Here is a 15,527-nt window from a genome sequence, read left to right as displayed (position 1 = left end):
GGGGAAGGCGAAGAGTGACGGCGCTTCTTCGACTTCTTGTGCTTCGTCTTACCTGACTCAGTGCGAAGACTTTGTCGAACGATGGTGGCGGCTCTGCGACTGGTCCCTCGACCTCCCACGGGACCAGGACCTTGAACGGTGCGGAGCAGACTCCCAGGCCTCAAGCAACTTTCAAAACCGCTCCCGCAAAAGATTTTCAGAGCCATGGCCCGGCAGTCGGGGCACGACGTTGGGTCATGGTCGTGCCCCAGGCAGTAGAGATACTTGTGGTGCGGGTCCATCACCGACATCATGCAGGGACAAACTTAGCAAGATTCGAAACCGGGCATCCCCACAGCACCAGGAGTCGCTAGACTCAAAAAGACAGAGACAAAAGTCCCCAAAAACGCAGTCAAAAATTGACTGGGGGTACCGCTCTCTCGGGATCTGTGTTTGCTGGCACCGAAAAATAAAGACTGACATCAGGGCGCGAGGGCGGTGTCTAAGCAGCTGCAGCAACGTTATCCTGCCAATCAAAACGCCTACGACGGACGCGGAGTCGCACGGCGCCACCTTCCGACTGCTGACGAAAACTCTCCGGATCCAGTCTGACGCCTGGGGATAACTCTAAGGTAAGGAATCTCTCTCTTTCAGATGTGCTTAGTACAGTCTACCCCCATGTAACAGCCTAAGCTTATCGATCCCTTAATACCAGCCTATTAGCAGCCACATCATACTTCAAAGAGAAATGCATGGGTTCCTAGCAGCTAGGGGAGAGGAGTTGGCCGAACGGCTAGGGCGGTTGACCTCGAATATGGGGGACTGGGTTTGAGTCTCGGCAAGGACGCTGAACATCCTGTGATTCTGGGCAAATCACTTAAGCTCCCGGTGCCTAACAAAAATGAATGTGTCCTCATGTAACGCAACTGGTGCTATATAAAGCGCTCTGATACCCGAACCAGGTCAAGTTCGCGCTATATAAAACTCTGCAAAATAACAAAACAAATAAAGAAATTCATCCGCTTCAGCCGCAAGTTCTAGTAGTATGGTTTCCAGATCGTCCATTTCTATTCTTGTGGCTCTGTCTGCTCTTTCAGAATATTAACATTAGTTTGATTTGGTGCCTACATGGCATCGCAATATTACTTTATGTAATGACTAGTGCCAGGTGGATATATTTACAGGTTTGTATGTTGTGTTTAGAGCTGGGCAAGTTGCCTAAGAGTGTGGGGTTAATTTACACACGCTTTACTGTGAGCTCCTATATCACCATTTGGATCTCAACCTAGAAGTCCTATATCTTACGGCACTCCTACACCATATGGTGGCAGTCAGTCCTGGAAATGCTTCCAGCATCAAGTCAATTCTCTGTAGGGTCCTGTTTTGGCCTCCTCAGTATATTGAAATGTATTCTTTATCGTCTCTCTCTTCCAGCCAGGAAAACAGTTATTCCGGGACTCATCAAGTCCAGGCTGGACTATGCAAACGATCTTTACTTAGGGTTGCCAGACTACCAAATTAACAGACTTCGGGTGCTGCAAAACGCAGCAGCACGCATATTCCTCAGTCTCTCTTTGACACGTCCGGTGTCCCCTCATCTTCATTCTCTGCACTGGCTCCAGGTGAGGAAACACATTTTGCTCAAAGCCCTAGTACTCACCCACAGTGCGCTTCTTCATACTGGTCCTAGTTACCTGACATCCAGAATTCGGTCATACCTCCTGGCTAGGAAACTATGCACTTCAAATTGTGCGTTAGCTAAGGTACTTAAGATACGCTGGTCCGAAGCAGGTGGCAGCTCATTTTCTTATGGAACAATCTACCTCTCAACCTTTGTTTCATCGAATTTAAATTTATCTTCAAAAAGAGGTTGCAAACATGGCTCCTCTCTAAGCTGAATGTCCTTACCTGCGAGTCTAGTGCCGGGACTCTGAGCACCGGAATACCGAAGGATACACAGGTCATTGTACCTGCTCAGGAGAATGTGCATCATTGTTGCGTGACTCACAGCACCTTTCATATATTTCCAAATTGGATTGATTACCGCTATTCGTGTAATTAGGTTACCGAGCCTCTCCATACCAGTAACCTCAATTGGGAACTGCCCCAATCCCACCCTACCTCCTTTGCAATGCGCCAAGATGCTCGAATAATCTAACGTACCTCTGTGCGACCGCAGTAAACCCTTCCTGGCATTATCGCAATTGCCTCATTGCTTGCCCCCTGCTATAATGCTTGGCTAAAATTCCCTCAGGCACGTAATTTTTACGTCCGGATTATAATCCCAATATTGTTTCTATGGGATCGAAACATCATTGACCTTATATGCATCGTAAACGCAATTGAATTAATTACTGATGTGTAACGGTGTCTCTACATATTGTTAGCTTGTTGCATTTCTTTTTACAAGTTACAAGCATTTTTTGTCCTGCCTGAGCCTTTTTCTGAATTTGTGAATTTCTGTTCATTTGTGTCTTTGTTATAAATATTGCGTTGGACGCAGGATTGTGTCCCACATTATTCTTGTGTTTTATGTTATTTGATACATTATTAAATTTTCTGTCCAGCTGGACAGCTTTCATATAGCACTGATTTCAGGCCTATAATCATTGTTTTCTGTGAGAATCTCCCCTATTAGGGACTATTTTGTAATTGTAAAGGACAGTGAGGGGCAGCTGCGCGCTTTATAAATCATGTTTCATCATCAGTTTGCCCTGTCCTACATCTTGGAAAACTGTTAATAGCATTTGGGTATAAGTGGGATAACTGTTGCAGGGATAAGTAAGCCTGGAGTAAGTAATGAAATTGTGTAAACTTAAACCTGGGATTCCTACTTGCAGTGTTTGTATAAGCTAGCATCCGCATCCAGTCCTGAACAGTGTTCTATCTCCCAGGTTGCCTTCTCATGGTTCCTAAACACCATGATACAAGCACATTGTGTTGGGCCCGTGTTTTATACACATTATCTTAGTGTGTTTACATGTACCATAAGTCAAGACCCTTGACAACAGTTCAGATATAGGGGGTTTGTGTGGTCGCTCATTCCATATCCTCTTTAGAACCCCAAGCAATACGAAATAGAAAAGGCAATGTCCTCTTCCTAAACTACACTGTTACCTGATGTATTCAAAGTAGCAAAGGGATCACTCTAAATAAAAATGTCCAATAGTGGTTATGTCCACCTCCTTCCACTGCATCTAGTTTTGTGTTTGAGAGCTTCCAGGCCACCGAGCAAGGACCACAGAGGCAACTCTAGGGCATATGGCATTGGGGAGCCAATGTTCTGTGCATATCTCAACGAACAATGTCTAATTATCTGTAACACCCTAAAGGGAAAGGCAAAGAAGCCAATGTCTCCACCATAATTTCTTGAATCAACAGCCCTTTCAGTCACTAGTGTGCCCTTGTCCATCCACCTCATAGACCAGACCAGTTGTGCTGTCAGGTAATAACCTTGTAGGTTTGAGACACCTAGACCCCCATCTTACTGATGGCCAATCTCAAGAGGCCAGTTACCCAGAGAAGATGCGATAGCAAACCTTTCAAGTCTTTAAAAATGCCTCTCTCAGTATTACTGTGAGCGCCATAAAATTAAAAAAAACAACAATATGGGTAGTATCAACATATTCATTATTGATACTCATCCCAAAGGCCAGAGGGGGTAGCCCACACCAGCAGGGAACAGACGGCCTGGTCCCCAATAGTGCCCGGTCATACTTCCCTGTGTTCAATTGTACATTTATGTGGTAAATTTTTACCCTTAGTTATTCAAATGTTACTGGCTCCCACTGTTAAAGGGTCCAATTCTTTTTTAGTGAGAATGTTCAAGGGTTGGGTGTGTCAGGAAAAGAAAGGAGTTACTCCAGTTAATCTTCAACACTGATATTGTATCAAATTCATTCATCACTTTCGTGACATCAGGCAGACTAGCTCCAGAGTCCTTCAAATAGAGGATGGCGTCATCTGTGTATATCTAGATGAAATCTATCCTTCTATGCAGCCGAACTCCGTTTTTCGGGGCCCGCCCACACAATAGGTTTGCTAGGGGTTCCATCACACACAAAAACAGCAAGGGAGAAAGAGGACACACAGCAGTGTGCCTTTTTTTAATCTGCCATGGTAAGCACTCTGCCCAATGGGATGGCATACAATAACTGAACCCACCTAATGAATGACAGATCCATTCCAATTCTGTGGAACACCTAAAGCAAATATTGTCATAGCAGTGTGTTAAAGGTCTTTCTTTATGTCAAGGTAAGTCAATTGACTAGTAGTAGAGAGACTTATCTAGCACATTAAACAAGTGTTGTAAGTTAACAAGGGTGTTACGGCCTGGAATAAACTTGCATCGATCTGAAGTGTTTGCAGGACAGGCATCAATCTGTTTGCTATTACTCTCCCATGAAGCTTGTGTTGGGTATTCAACATAGATAGAGGTCTGTAATGCCAGCCATCCAATTGACCTAACCTTGCTTAGGCAATACCACTAATCTGATGTCCCTTATGGATTCAGGCAGAATCCTCTAACGTTAGGCATGTGTACTTTGATAACAATTTATGTGCGAGTAGTTGTATGTAGCATAATATTCTACTAGCACACCTTTAGAGCCAGGGGTTTTAACCCTTACTAGCTGATCAACTGTATTTTTAATTTCTCCAGGTGACAGTGGGCCCTCAAGCATTTCCTTCTGTTCTGGTGTCAGTTGGACCATGAGAACTTGTTGTAAATAGACTGCTATAAAGTCTTCCTGAACTTTTGGTGGTGGGGTATACAGTTTAGTGTATTAGGAAGCAAACATTTGATTAATTTCTGCCTGTGTGTGTACGATGGATCCTGTGCGTGAATAAATGGAACAAATATATTGCCTAAGAGTGTCCGATCTAACCAGCCAGGCAAGCAATCAGTCTAGTCCAGCACCTTCCCCATGCTGTCCAACTATGTATTCCTTGTGATTAATCTGCAGTAGCCTTTCTAACAATGCACAGCGTTTAGTCTCTGCTGCCAGAAGGTCCATGAGTCTATGTGGGTCAAGAACAACAAGATGTTCAAGATTTTGCAGATTCAGTTCCGATTCCAATACCTCTCTCCCTGCCATCAACTTCACATATGTGGTTTTTATGCTCAGTGCTACAAGGACCACCTTAAATGTGTCTTTCAGTATGTTCAACACTACATTGTAATTGCCTTCCCATATCCCTGGAATAACACAATACTGGGCCATCACTGGGGTCAGAGTCTCAAAAAACTGTGGCTGATCATAATTTGGTGCATGTAGACATTCTACTTTGAGGTCCCATCTAACCGTCCCTCCAATGCGGTGTAGTTACTTTCAGTGTTCACACACTGTGATCCAAAGGTAAAGGTACACCTGCTGCCACACATATTAATGTGCCACTACAGTATGCAGAATAAGTTGTACCTACTACCACCGGTTCTCCCATCTTTTCCCCAACCTCTCTATTTCGGTCTTATTGAGGTGGGTTTCCTATAAGCAAAGACATGCCTTACGGGGCCCTTAAGGATGTATGAACTCAATATCTTTTAGCAGGTGAGCCCAAGCCTCTCACATTCCATGTAATATAATTCTAAAGATTGCCTGGTTAAGTCTGGCCCCTTGGTTCCTGATTGTGTGACGCTCGGGCAACCAATGGTCTATCTGTGCTAATGCGATACGCCAGTACTCCTGTCACTAACTGCTTCATGAGTATGTAATTGGTGGTTTATTCAGGAATACCATCCCTGGCTGGGTTTCGTCTGATAGGAAACTATTATGTGTCCCTCTCCTGCCCCATATATATATATATATAGTCTGGTATGTCACCTCCCTTCTGGTTCACATACCGTCAAAATCCCTCTTCTGCAGTTGTTTCAAAGCAAACAACTCTAAACTTCTTGTTTTACAAACAGGAGTAAGTTATGAACTTAGTAGTCACTACATGAAAAGCCAACATTGACTGCAGAGTCATCATCGGATACAGCTTCTGCGAGCGTGGCATTCAGACTCAAAGCACTAGCCTATTCTTCGTGTCAGGTTATTTTAACCTTCTCAGGATCTTGTAGCCAAGTAACATCTTTGCAATCACTTATGCTCTGTTATACGAAGCTTGTTCCTTCGTCTGAGTCTTTGGGGAGTGGATCTATGTAAGGCGCTGGGGGCAACGTCTGTCATCACTTCTGTGAGGCCTGGGCCTGATTGCACCCTGTGGAAGTCCAGTGGATTCAGTCCCTGCCCAGGCCTCATACGCAGTAAAGTAGTGTGCATGCCCTCCATCTCCCCACTGTTCTTAATTTTACAGGGTACAGTTGTGCATATTGAACATCATGTTTATGTAGTAGTATAGTATTATAACTTTATTTTTTTGTCTCTATCTTCTTAAGCCAGTGATTACTTTGCGTATTGTAGAGGAAATACAGCGAAGGTCACACTGTCATTCTCACCTCCGAAGATCTGCCAGCAAATCAATTTGTAGTTGTCAATGTCCAATTATGCACTGGGTTATTCAGAGGGCCCTTCAGAAGAAACAACTGCCATCTTCAGAAATAAAATGTGTGGTACAAGGCCAAAACAATGCCATCCACTGATGTCTTCTCACCTCCCTCCCAGAAAGAATAAAGAGGGTCTGAGGGTGGGCTGCCCCAGCTTGATCGGCATCCCTCTTACCATTCAGTTTCATTGGCATCTTCCGAGAGCAGGTCAGCCTCCCAGTTTGCACTCTGTTCGGGCCAAAGGCAGGCCTAGCGCAGCAGGCTGCCATTATCCAGCTCCACCACAGCACACCATGCCCGTACGGGGACCGCTTGAGAAAAGAGAGGGCCCTCTTATGCTTGTCTTTCCCCCTCTGATAGAGAGGGCCCTCGTGCTTGCCTTGCCTCCTCTGGTAGAGAGGGCATCTGATGCTGGTCTTGCCTCCTCTGATGCTGGTCTTGCCTCCTCTGGTAGAGAGGGCCTCTGATGCTGGTCTTGCCTCCTATGGTAGAGAGGGCCTTTTGATACTTATCCTGCCTCCTCTGGTCAGGGACCTTTCCGCTCCGGTCAGAGCGCTGCCACGCGCAGTTGCCGTAAACGCCTCCTCAGACGAAAAGCGCTGAGCAGGGTGAGCTCGCTGAGTCTGTCGCACTCTGTACACCACTGCTCAATCTGGTCTCTGGGGTCCCACAGTGGAATCAGCTGAACCGTCTGGAGTTCCACCACCTTTTCATGAAGGAAGATAGGCGCGGAAGGGGTCACTACTTCAATCAACAAAATGTGTATAGCGTGCTACTCACCCGTTGGGGTCTCAAGGCGCTGATGGGGGGGGAGGGGGGAGGGGGGGGGGGGGGACGCTACTGCTCGAACAGCCAGGCCTTGAGTTGTAGGTGGGTGGGGAGGGAGGGAGGGAGTTCCATGTCTTGGCCGCCAGGTAGGAGAAGGATCTTCCTCCGACGGTGGATTTGCGGATTCGTGGGATGGAGGCGAGGGCGAGGCTGGCGGAGCGGAGTTGGCGGGTGGGTGTGTAGAATGTAAGTCGGCTGTTGAGGTACTTCGGGCCAGTGTTGTGGAGAGCCTTGTGTGCGTGGGTGAGGAGTCTGAACGTGATCCTCTTGATGACGGGGAGCCAGTGCAGGTCTTTCAGGTGGGCAGAGATGTGGCTGTGGCGGGGGATGTCCAGGATGGGTCGTGCTGAGGCGTTCTGAATGCGCTGGAGTCTTTTCTGGAGTTTGGCAGTGGTTCCAGCGTAGAGGGTGTTTCCGTAGTCCAGACGGCTGGTGACGAGGGCCTGGGTAACGGTCTTCCTGGTATCGGTGGGGATCCATCGGAAGATCTTTCGGAGCATGTGCAGGGTGTTGAAGCAAGATGAGAAGACGGCGTTGACTTGCTTGGTCATCGTGAGGGAGGAGTCCAGGATGAAGCCTAGGTTGCGAGCGTGGTCCGTTGTCTTGGGTGCGGTTCCCAGGGCGGGAGGCCACCAGGAGTCGTCCCAGGCGGTGGGAGATGGTCCGAGGATGAGGACTTCGTCTTGTCTGAGTTCAGCTTAAGCCGGCTGATCTTCATCCATTCCGCGACGTCTTTCATTCCTTCCTGGAGGTTGGCTTTGGCGGATGCGGGGTCGTTGGTGAGGGAGAGGATCAGCTGGGTGTCATTGGCATAGGAGATGTTGAGGTTGTGTTGGCGTGCGATGGCTGCGAGAGGGCTCATGTAGACGTTGAAGAGGGTGGGGGCTGAGTGAGGATCCTTGCGGAACGCCGCAGAGGACTTCGGTGGCCGAGGAGTGGAACGGGGGGAGGTGGACTCTCTGCGTTCTTCCGTCGAGGAACGAGATGATCCACTCCAGGGCCGCTCCTTGGATTCCGGTGTTGCTGAGGCGCAGTATCAGGGTGCGGTGGCATACGGTATCGAAGGCTGCTGAGAGGTCCAGGAGCATGTGGGCGGCAGTTTCCCCGTTGTCGAGCAGGGACCTGATGTCGTCGGTGGCTGCGATGAGGGCGGTCTCGGTGCTGTGGTTTGCTCGGAAGCCGGACTGTGAGGGGTCGAGGGATCCGTTGGTCTCGAGGAAGGCGGAGAGTTGTCTGTTGACGGTCTTCGATGACTTTGGCTGGAAAGGGGAGGAGCGAGATGGGGCGGAAGTTCTTGAGGTCCGTGGGGTCCGCAGTGGGTTTCTTCAGGAGGGCGCTCAGCTCGGCATGGTTCCAGCTCTCCGGGAAGGTGGCGGATGCGAAGGAGCTTTGATGATGTTCCGGAGTTGGGGTGCGATGATGGAGTCGGCTCTGTTGAAGATGTGGTGTGGGCAAGGGTCGGTAGGGGAGCCGGAGTGGATGGGGTTCATGAGGCGGGTGGTGTCTTCAGTGTTGATCGGGGTCCAGGTGCAGATGGTGGTGGTGGGGGGCGTTGGTCCGTGGTCTGCGCGCCGAAGCTGTTGTGTATATCGGCGATCTTGCGGTGGAAGAATGAGGCGAGTGAGTCGCAGAGGTCTTGTTAGGGTGTGATGTCGTCGTTGCAGGCGCTGGGGTTGGAGAGCTCTTTGACGATGCTGAAGAGTTCCTTGCTGTTGTGGGTGTTGTTGTCTAGACGTTCTTTGAATGTTGCCTTCTTGGTGGAGCGGATCAGCTGGTGGTGTTTTCGGGTGGCGTTCTTGAGGGCGGTCATGTGTTCTGCTGTCTGGTCGTGGCGCCAGGCTTTCTCGATGGGTGCGGCAGGTTTTCTTGGAGTTCTTGAGTTCGTTGGTAAACCACGAGGCCTTTCTGCTGCCGGGTCTGCTTGGAGGATTCTTCAGTGGTGCGAGTTTGTCGGCGCAGTTGATGAGCCACTGTGTGAGGTTGCGGGCTGCTTCGTTGGGGTCCGTCGTGTTGGTGGGCGGGTTCTGGCTGAGGGCGGTGCTGAGCTGGTCGGTGGTGATCTTGCTCCAACTTCTGCGGGGAACCTGTTGCGGATGGTGGTGGGTCGTGGTTCTCCTGAAGCTGAAGTGGACGCAGCTGTGGTCTGTACAGTGTAGTCCGGTTGAGTGGCTGAAGGAGATGTGCTTGCTGGAGGAGAAGATGGGGTTGAGCGTGTGGCCGGCGTAGTGGGTGGGGGTTTTCACCAGTTGCTTGAGTCAGAGGTTGGCGAGGTTCTCCAGTAGGGCGGCGGTGTTGCAGTCCTTGTTGTTCTCCAGGTGGAAGTTGAGGTCCCCTAGGAGGATGAAGTCTGTGGAGGTGAGGGCGTGCTGACTGATGAAGTCGGCGATGGCTTCGCTGAATTGTGTGCGAGGTCCCGGGGGTCTGTAGATGAGAGTGCCTCTGAGGGTGGTCTTGGGGTCGGTGTGTATCTGAAAGTGTAGGTGCTCGGCGGCAGTGAGGGTGTCGGGAGTTGGTCGTGATGCGGATGGTGTTCTTATGGACGATGGCGATGCCTCCTCCAGTTTGGTTGACGCGGTCCCTCCGGATGATCTTGTAGCCCTCCGGGATGGCTATGGCGATGTCGGGTGCTGTTGAGTCTCATCTCATGTTTCAGTGAGGAAGGCGACGTCTGGAGATGTTGAGTCGAGGAGGTTCCAGAGTTCGACGGCGTGCCTGTGGATGGAGCGGGTGTTGAGCAGGATGCACTTGATGGTGGTTGTTGCTGGTGCTCAGCTTGGCGGGTGCGGTGCAGGTTCGGAGGCAGGTGAATTTGCAGACTTGGCAGGTGAAGGGACCGTGGGTGCGTTTCGGGGCGGCTCAGTAGCAGGCGGGGTTCCGGCCGGCGTGGAGTGCGAGGAGGGATGCAGCGTCGTAGGTTCGTCGGGTGCGCTAGCATAGACGAGGACCAGGGGTTCTGGCGCTGGACGCGGTCCAGGCGCGTATGCGCGGACTCCATTTAAAGCGAAGTGGGAGGGAGGAGCAGCAGGGAGGACACAGAAAGAAAAGGGGGCGGGGACCCGATGTAACAGCGGCGGGGAGCGGAGGGGGGGGTCACACCAGGGGAACAGTCGGCAAAATCGCTAGCCTAGTGAAAAAAATACAGAGTTACAGTGCAATACAAAAACGAAGCAAAACAGAGGCACAGGAGGGCAAAAATGGAAGGAAGAACGAGCAGCAGCGAGGGGGCACCGAGGTCAAGGGCGGACCTGAGGTGCTGGGGCACAGACTCGCCTACAGCTGGAGGGCCGTGCGGCGTGGGGGTGTCCTGAGGTCAGTCAGGACTTCAGAGTCTTGCTAGAGTGCATCTTACTCCATAGCGGTCCAGGCCACACCCCCAGGAAGAGGAACTTCGTTAAGGTAGTTTTAGGTTATATTTTCATCTTATACCCCTAGAGTTTTGGTGTAGTCTGAATCCCAGGTGAATTTCAGTCACAACAAAGCTTTGTGAGCAGGTGTTCAAACACAAGTGTTTCATAACTAAACATTAATTGAAATAAGACTAGGTATACCCAATTTTCCCATATATTTGAAGCCCATGCTAGATAGCCGAAAATAAGACTGAATTTCATTTTTAGAAACGTAGGGAAAAAAAGACAGAAATAATGCACATTGCTTTCCTAATTCCCTATGTATGCTTGATTTAGTGATGCATAGACACTTTAGTTTTAGAAGGGATCCCAGAATTAATGGTTGTAAGTGCTTGACTTTCACTGCTGATGTGCACTTCAGTCAGATAAGAGCCATCTTGCACTACAAGATGAGTATTTCACCCAATAGCTACGTAGGTACGCTAGTGTTGGAGGGATAAACAACTCATGAGTAATACAGCTGCTTATCTGAAAATGCACCACTGAACATACCTTTATTGGAAGCATAGGAAAGAGCTTATTCAGAACTGATAAATAATTTGCACAAAAAACTGAATTGACGTACCAGTTTGTGATGTCTTTGTGAGCCACCAGGTTCTGCAGGAAGGCTTGCAGCCCCAGCTGTCTGTCCTCCAGAAAGTCATGTTCATAGTTGTCCTTAAACCATCTCTTTGGTGGAAGTGATAATCGAAAGCCAGGAAACATTTCTTTTAACTATTCATGTAAAGAAACAGACTGGTTTAAATAAACACTCACGAGAGGCAAAATAGATTAAAAGTGACATTTTCAGATACAGACGTTTATTTACATTTTAAAAGCAATGCTGCAAACAATGTGCAGTGCACCACCATAGATACCTACTACATCTTTTGACAAATAAATATAAATAGAAACACACTAATTGTGTCCATTTGTTGAGTCCAATGGGTCTTGCTGAATCCAATTGATATCCAATCTTTTAGTGGAAATTATTATGCAGGTGGTGTGAGGGTGTGCTCTGTATGAGCTGTCCCAGTGGCACTGCCACCCCCTGCTGCAGATCGGTCTTCTTACACATTTCCTTTCAGCTGATCTGGTTTTACCCAGACTTCAGGAAACTCAATGCTCTGCTGGCCGCCCAGAGCGGCCATTGTACACATGGAGAAAAACCCAGATACGACCAGTAAAACGAGTTACCAGCTAACTTGGGATTACAAGTAAGAAAGTACAAGTGCACATCCGATAGTTTCTCCTCAGACAGTACATTTAATAATAATTTTTTTTTTTAAACTAGTGAAATGGGAGGATGGAAAATGACCCAAAAAAATCAAGGAATTTCTGGTCAGGGAAGAGAGGCTCGGCGTTCTTCATCCACCCACAGGGACAGTCAGTGCTCCAATCCAGATAGGTCTCCTCCTACAGAGAGAGAGGGAGTGTGGTTACCGACCAGGATAGATCCCTTGGTAGCCTGGAACACTACCAGAGCCCTGGCGGAACCATGGACAAGGAACGACAGAGTAAATGGTACAGTTCTGATGTCAGGTGGGCACACATCACTCGAATCCCACAAGCCACTTCGCCAAAGTGGAGGGAGACTACTGAATTGGAGACAGACCCCACTGGACAGACAGAAAAACTGGTCTGCCCCTGTGGTTCAATGTCATAGGAGGAGTAACCATAGGGCATGGCAATTACATAAAACCCTGCAGTCCATGACTCTCATTCAGCGCTTTGCAAGTCATCCACCCTGAGGGTAAGGTGTGCCCCTGCGTTTATTTTGAGGGCGATTGCATCTACTGATTCCCTCATACTGAATTGTATTTTACATTTCTGACAGCTGTGTATTGGTCTAGCTTTGGTATTCCTCCCATTGAAACAGACTGTTCAGCTATATGTACCAGAAGCTGAGCCACCCTACATACATAACCACCCATGTGTGCTTTTTGGTCGTGGCAGCATTTATGAAGTCTTCCAGAGCAGCTTGGAAGTATCCATTAGACAAACAAATAACCACAAACCAACAATGTCCCAAAATAGTTGCTTAAACTGAAGCAACACTACGGACTATTTTTCGTGAAATAAAACGCCCTCGAGTAGGAGAGGACCATTTTCTCGTAATCTGACAAATGGCATAACAGAGAAACCATTAACAGAACCTCGGAGTGTGCAAGAAGATTAACAAAACCTCCAAACTGGTAAATTGAGACAGACAATACTCAAATGTAACCATGTAAATACTTTTACAAATATCACTTGGAAAGTTTATGCACATCTTCCTTAGCCATGGTAAACTGAATGCTTACCTTGTCATTAAGCCTTGAAAAATCTGTGTACCTTCGAAAGACAACCCAACTTTCCTCTAGGCTTTTTCTAATAAGTATCTTGTAAACCTTAAATGAAAAAAATATATAAAAACATTATTTTGGTTCACAATAATAAGGCAATAGTGTCCACTTCATGCATCATGCTGAGCATTAGAGTAAAGCAAATGTATGCTCCGCAACTGATTGAAAACCTCTATAGATCTAGTAACATAGCTGGCCTTTCACTGAGACTAAGAAGTGCCACGAAAAACACAACAGATAATGGTTCAGCAACAAGGGCGAAAACAGCAGCAAAGAATGCCAGGGAGGAAAACCAGTTATCTTTAACAATTTTGTAACACAAAGCATACTATACAGCAAAAGAATCTGCAGTAGATAAATGCCATATACCAGTGGTTCTTTGGACACCCACTTAATACTGGAACACGGGGACCTGGCTTGCCGAGCGTAAAGCCCTCTGAGGTATGTATCTTAAAACTTTTTTCTGTATGTAATGAGGACTATTTTAGTATGGCTCTATGGGTGAGCATTTAAACTTTTTCTTTGCTAAACTGATAACCAGTGTAATTGATCCAGACCTTTTTGGACAAACTGCCCTTTTGAAATATAAAAGAATGCATTCTTTGCAGCCTAATTAACAATTTCATTGGTACACCCAAATACAGTACATTAGCATGATCCATCCTAGAGGTGATTAAGGCATGTATAATAATATGCATTCGTGTGGCAACTGGCAGAAATGTTAACGTCTTCTGCAAACATTTTAAAAAGGCAAAACAAATTCCAAGCAGTTGCTTGCATCTGTGGTTGGAATGATCGCTTAGTATCCAATTGCACTCCCAGATTTCAGGCCACTGATGTTGGAGTCAGGCTTTCCCAAGCTCCAATGGCCATATTATTGGTATGCCCAATAGTGTTACGTTTCCGACGACAAAAATCTCAGCTTTGTCCTACTTAAGCTGAAGACAGCTGCTATGCATTCAGCCTGCTATTGCCGACAGACATCCCTGTATTCTCTTCCAGTTGCTGAAATGCAAGCATCAGCTGTGTATCATTTGCATAGGACACTATAGTGAAACCACACGACTGCACTTCAGAAGCCAAAGGAGCCATATATATGTTAAACAGGGTGGGGCTGAGCGCCGACCCCTGAGGGAGGCCTCATCTTATTTATCTGAAACAAGAGGTATAAGGTGGTAAGAATACTGTTTGTTGTCTATTTGTCATATAAAAATTGATCCATAGCAATGGTTTTTTCACAATGCTTGCATTTACCAAGCTGCTCTGTTCAGTCGAAGAGCCAGGTCTTGACCGTCTTCCTGAAGATGTTCAGGGAGGGGCGCTTCTGAAGTGGAGCGGGAGCTCGTTCCAGGTCTTGGTTGCGTTGTAGGATAAGGTTCTTCCATCTGTTCTGGCTCTGCCGATGCGTGGGATTTCGGTGAGGGCGAGGTCGGCAGATCGGAGGTTTCTCTTGGGTACGTGGAGGGAGATTCTCTCGCTGAGGTATTGGGTTCCGGTGTTGTGGATGCATTTGTAGGCGTGGGTCAGTATCTTGAAAGTGACTCTTCTCTATGGTGAGCCAGTGGAGGTTCTGTAGGTGTTGGGTGGTGTGCTCCTGTCGAGGATAAGTCTGGCTGCGGTGTTCTGTATGGTCTGGAGCTTGCGGATCAGCAACTTGTTGATCCCAGAGTAGAGGGCGTTTCCGTAGTCCAGTCTGCTGGTGAGGAGTGTGTGGGTGACTGCCTTCCTTGATTAGTGGGGGAGCCACTTGAAGGTCTTTCGTTGAAGAAGCTGGAGGCGACGGCGTGGACCTGTCGGGTCATGGAAAAGGAAGAGTCGAGTACAATGCCGAGGTTTCGGGCATGGTTCGTGGGTGTGGGCGGGCTGCCGAGGGCGGTAGGCCATTAGGTGTTGTCCCATACCGAGGGGGAGTGTCCGAGGACAAGGACAAGGTCTTCTCCGAGTTGGGCTTCAGACAGTTTGTGCTCATCCAGGATGTGACATCCTTCATTCCTTCCTGGAAGTTGAGTCTGGTGGTGATTGGGTGCTTGGTGAGGGAGAGGAAGAGCTGGGTGTCGGAGTAGGATACTATGCTGAGTCCGTGCTGTCTGACTATGGCGGCGATGGGGGCCATGTAGATGTTGAAGAGCGTGGGGCTGAGCGATGATCCTTGGGGCGCTCTGCAGTTGATTTCCGTGGGTTCGGAGAGGAAGGGTGGTAGTCTGATTTTTTGGGTTCTGCCGGTGAGGAACAAGCAGATCAAGGTGAGGGAGATTCCTTGTATACCGTTGTCGTGGAGTCCGTCAGTGAGTGTGCGGTGGGACATGGTGTTGAATGCTGCAGAAAGGTCGAGTAGGATCAGGGCCGCGGTGTGTCCTTGGTTGAGGAGGGTGTGGATGTCTGTGGCGGCGAGTAGGGTGGATTCGGTGCTGTGGTTGCTGCGGAATCCGGATTGGGAGGGGTCGAGGATGGAGTTTTTTTTCGATTAATTTGGTTAGTTGTGCAGTGACGGTCTTCTTTGTG

At 48.2% G+C, this 15,527-nt stretch overlaps 1 protein-coding gene across 2 annotated transcripts in view; it reads right to left on the bottom strand.

Moving 5' to 3' along the window:
- SNX16 (sorting nexin 16) overlaps nt 1–15,527 on the bottom strand; it is a 188,708-nt gene that overhangs the window by 115,039 nt on the left and 58,142 nt on the right. For both annotated transcript variants that reach the window (XM_085605354.1, XM_085605355.1), the window contains exons 3-4: nt 12,984–13,070; nt 11,267–11,415 (exon numbers count right to left, since the gene is read on the bottom strand). In XM_085605354.1, coding sequence (XP_085461480.1) covers nt 11,267–11,415; nt 12,984–13,070 — 236 coding nt within the window. The remainder of the gene's footprint in view (nt 1–11,266; nt 11,416–12,983; nt 13,071–15,527) is intronic.

This window comes from Triturus cristatus, chromosome 5_1, assembly GCF_964204655.1.
Source record: "Triturus cristatus chromosome 5_1, aTriCri1.1, whole genome shotgun sequence".
Taxonomy (NCBI): Eukaryota; Metazoa; Chordata; class Amphibia; order Caudata; family Salamandridae; genus Triturus; species Triturus cristatus.
The sequence above is the reverse complement of the archived record's forward strand: the minus strand, read 5'-3'. Positions and strand labels throughout refer to the sequence as shown.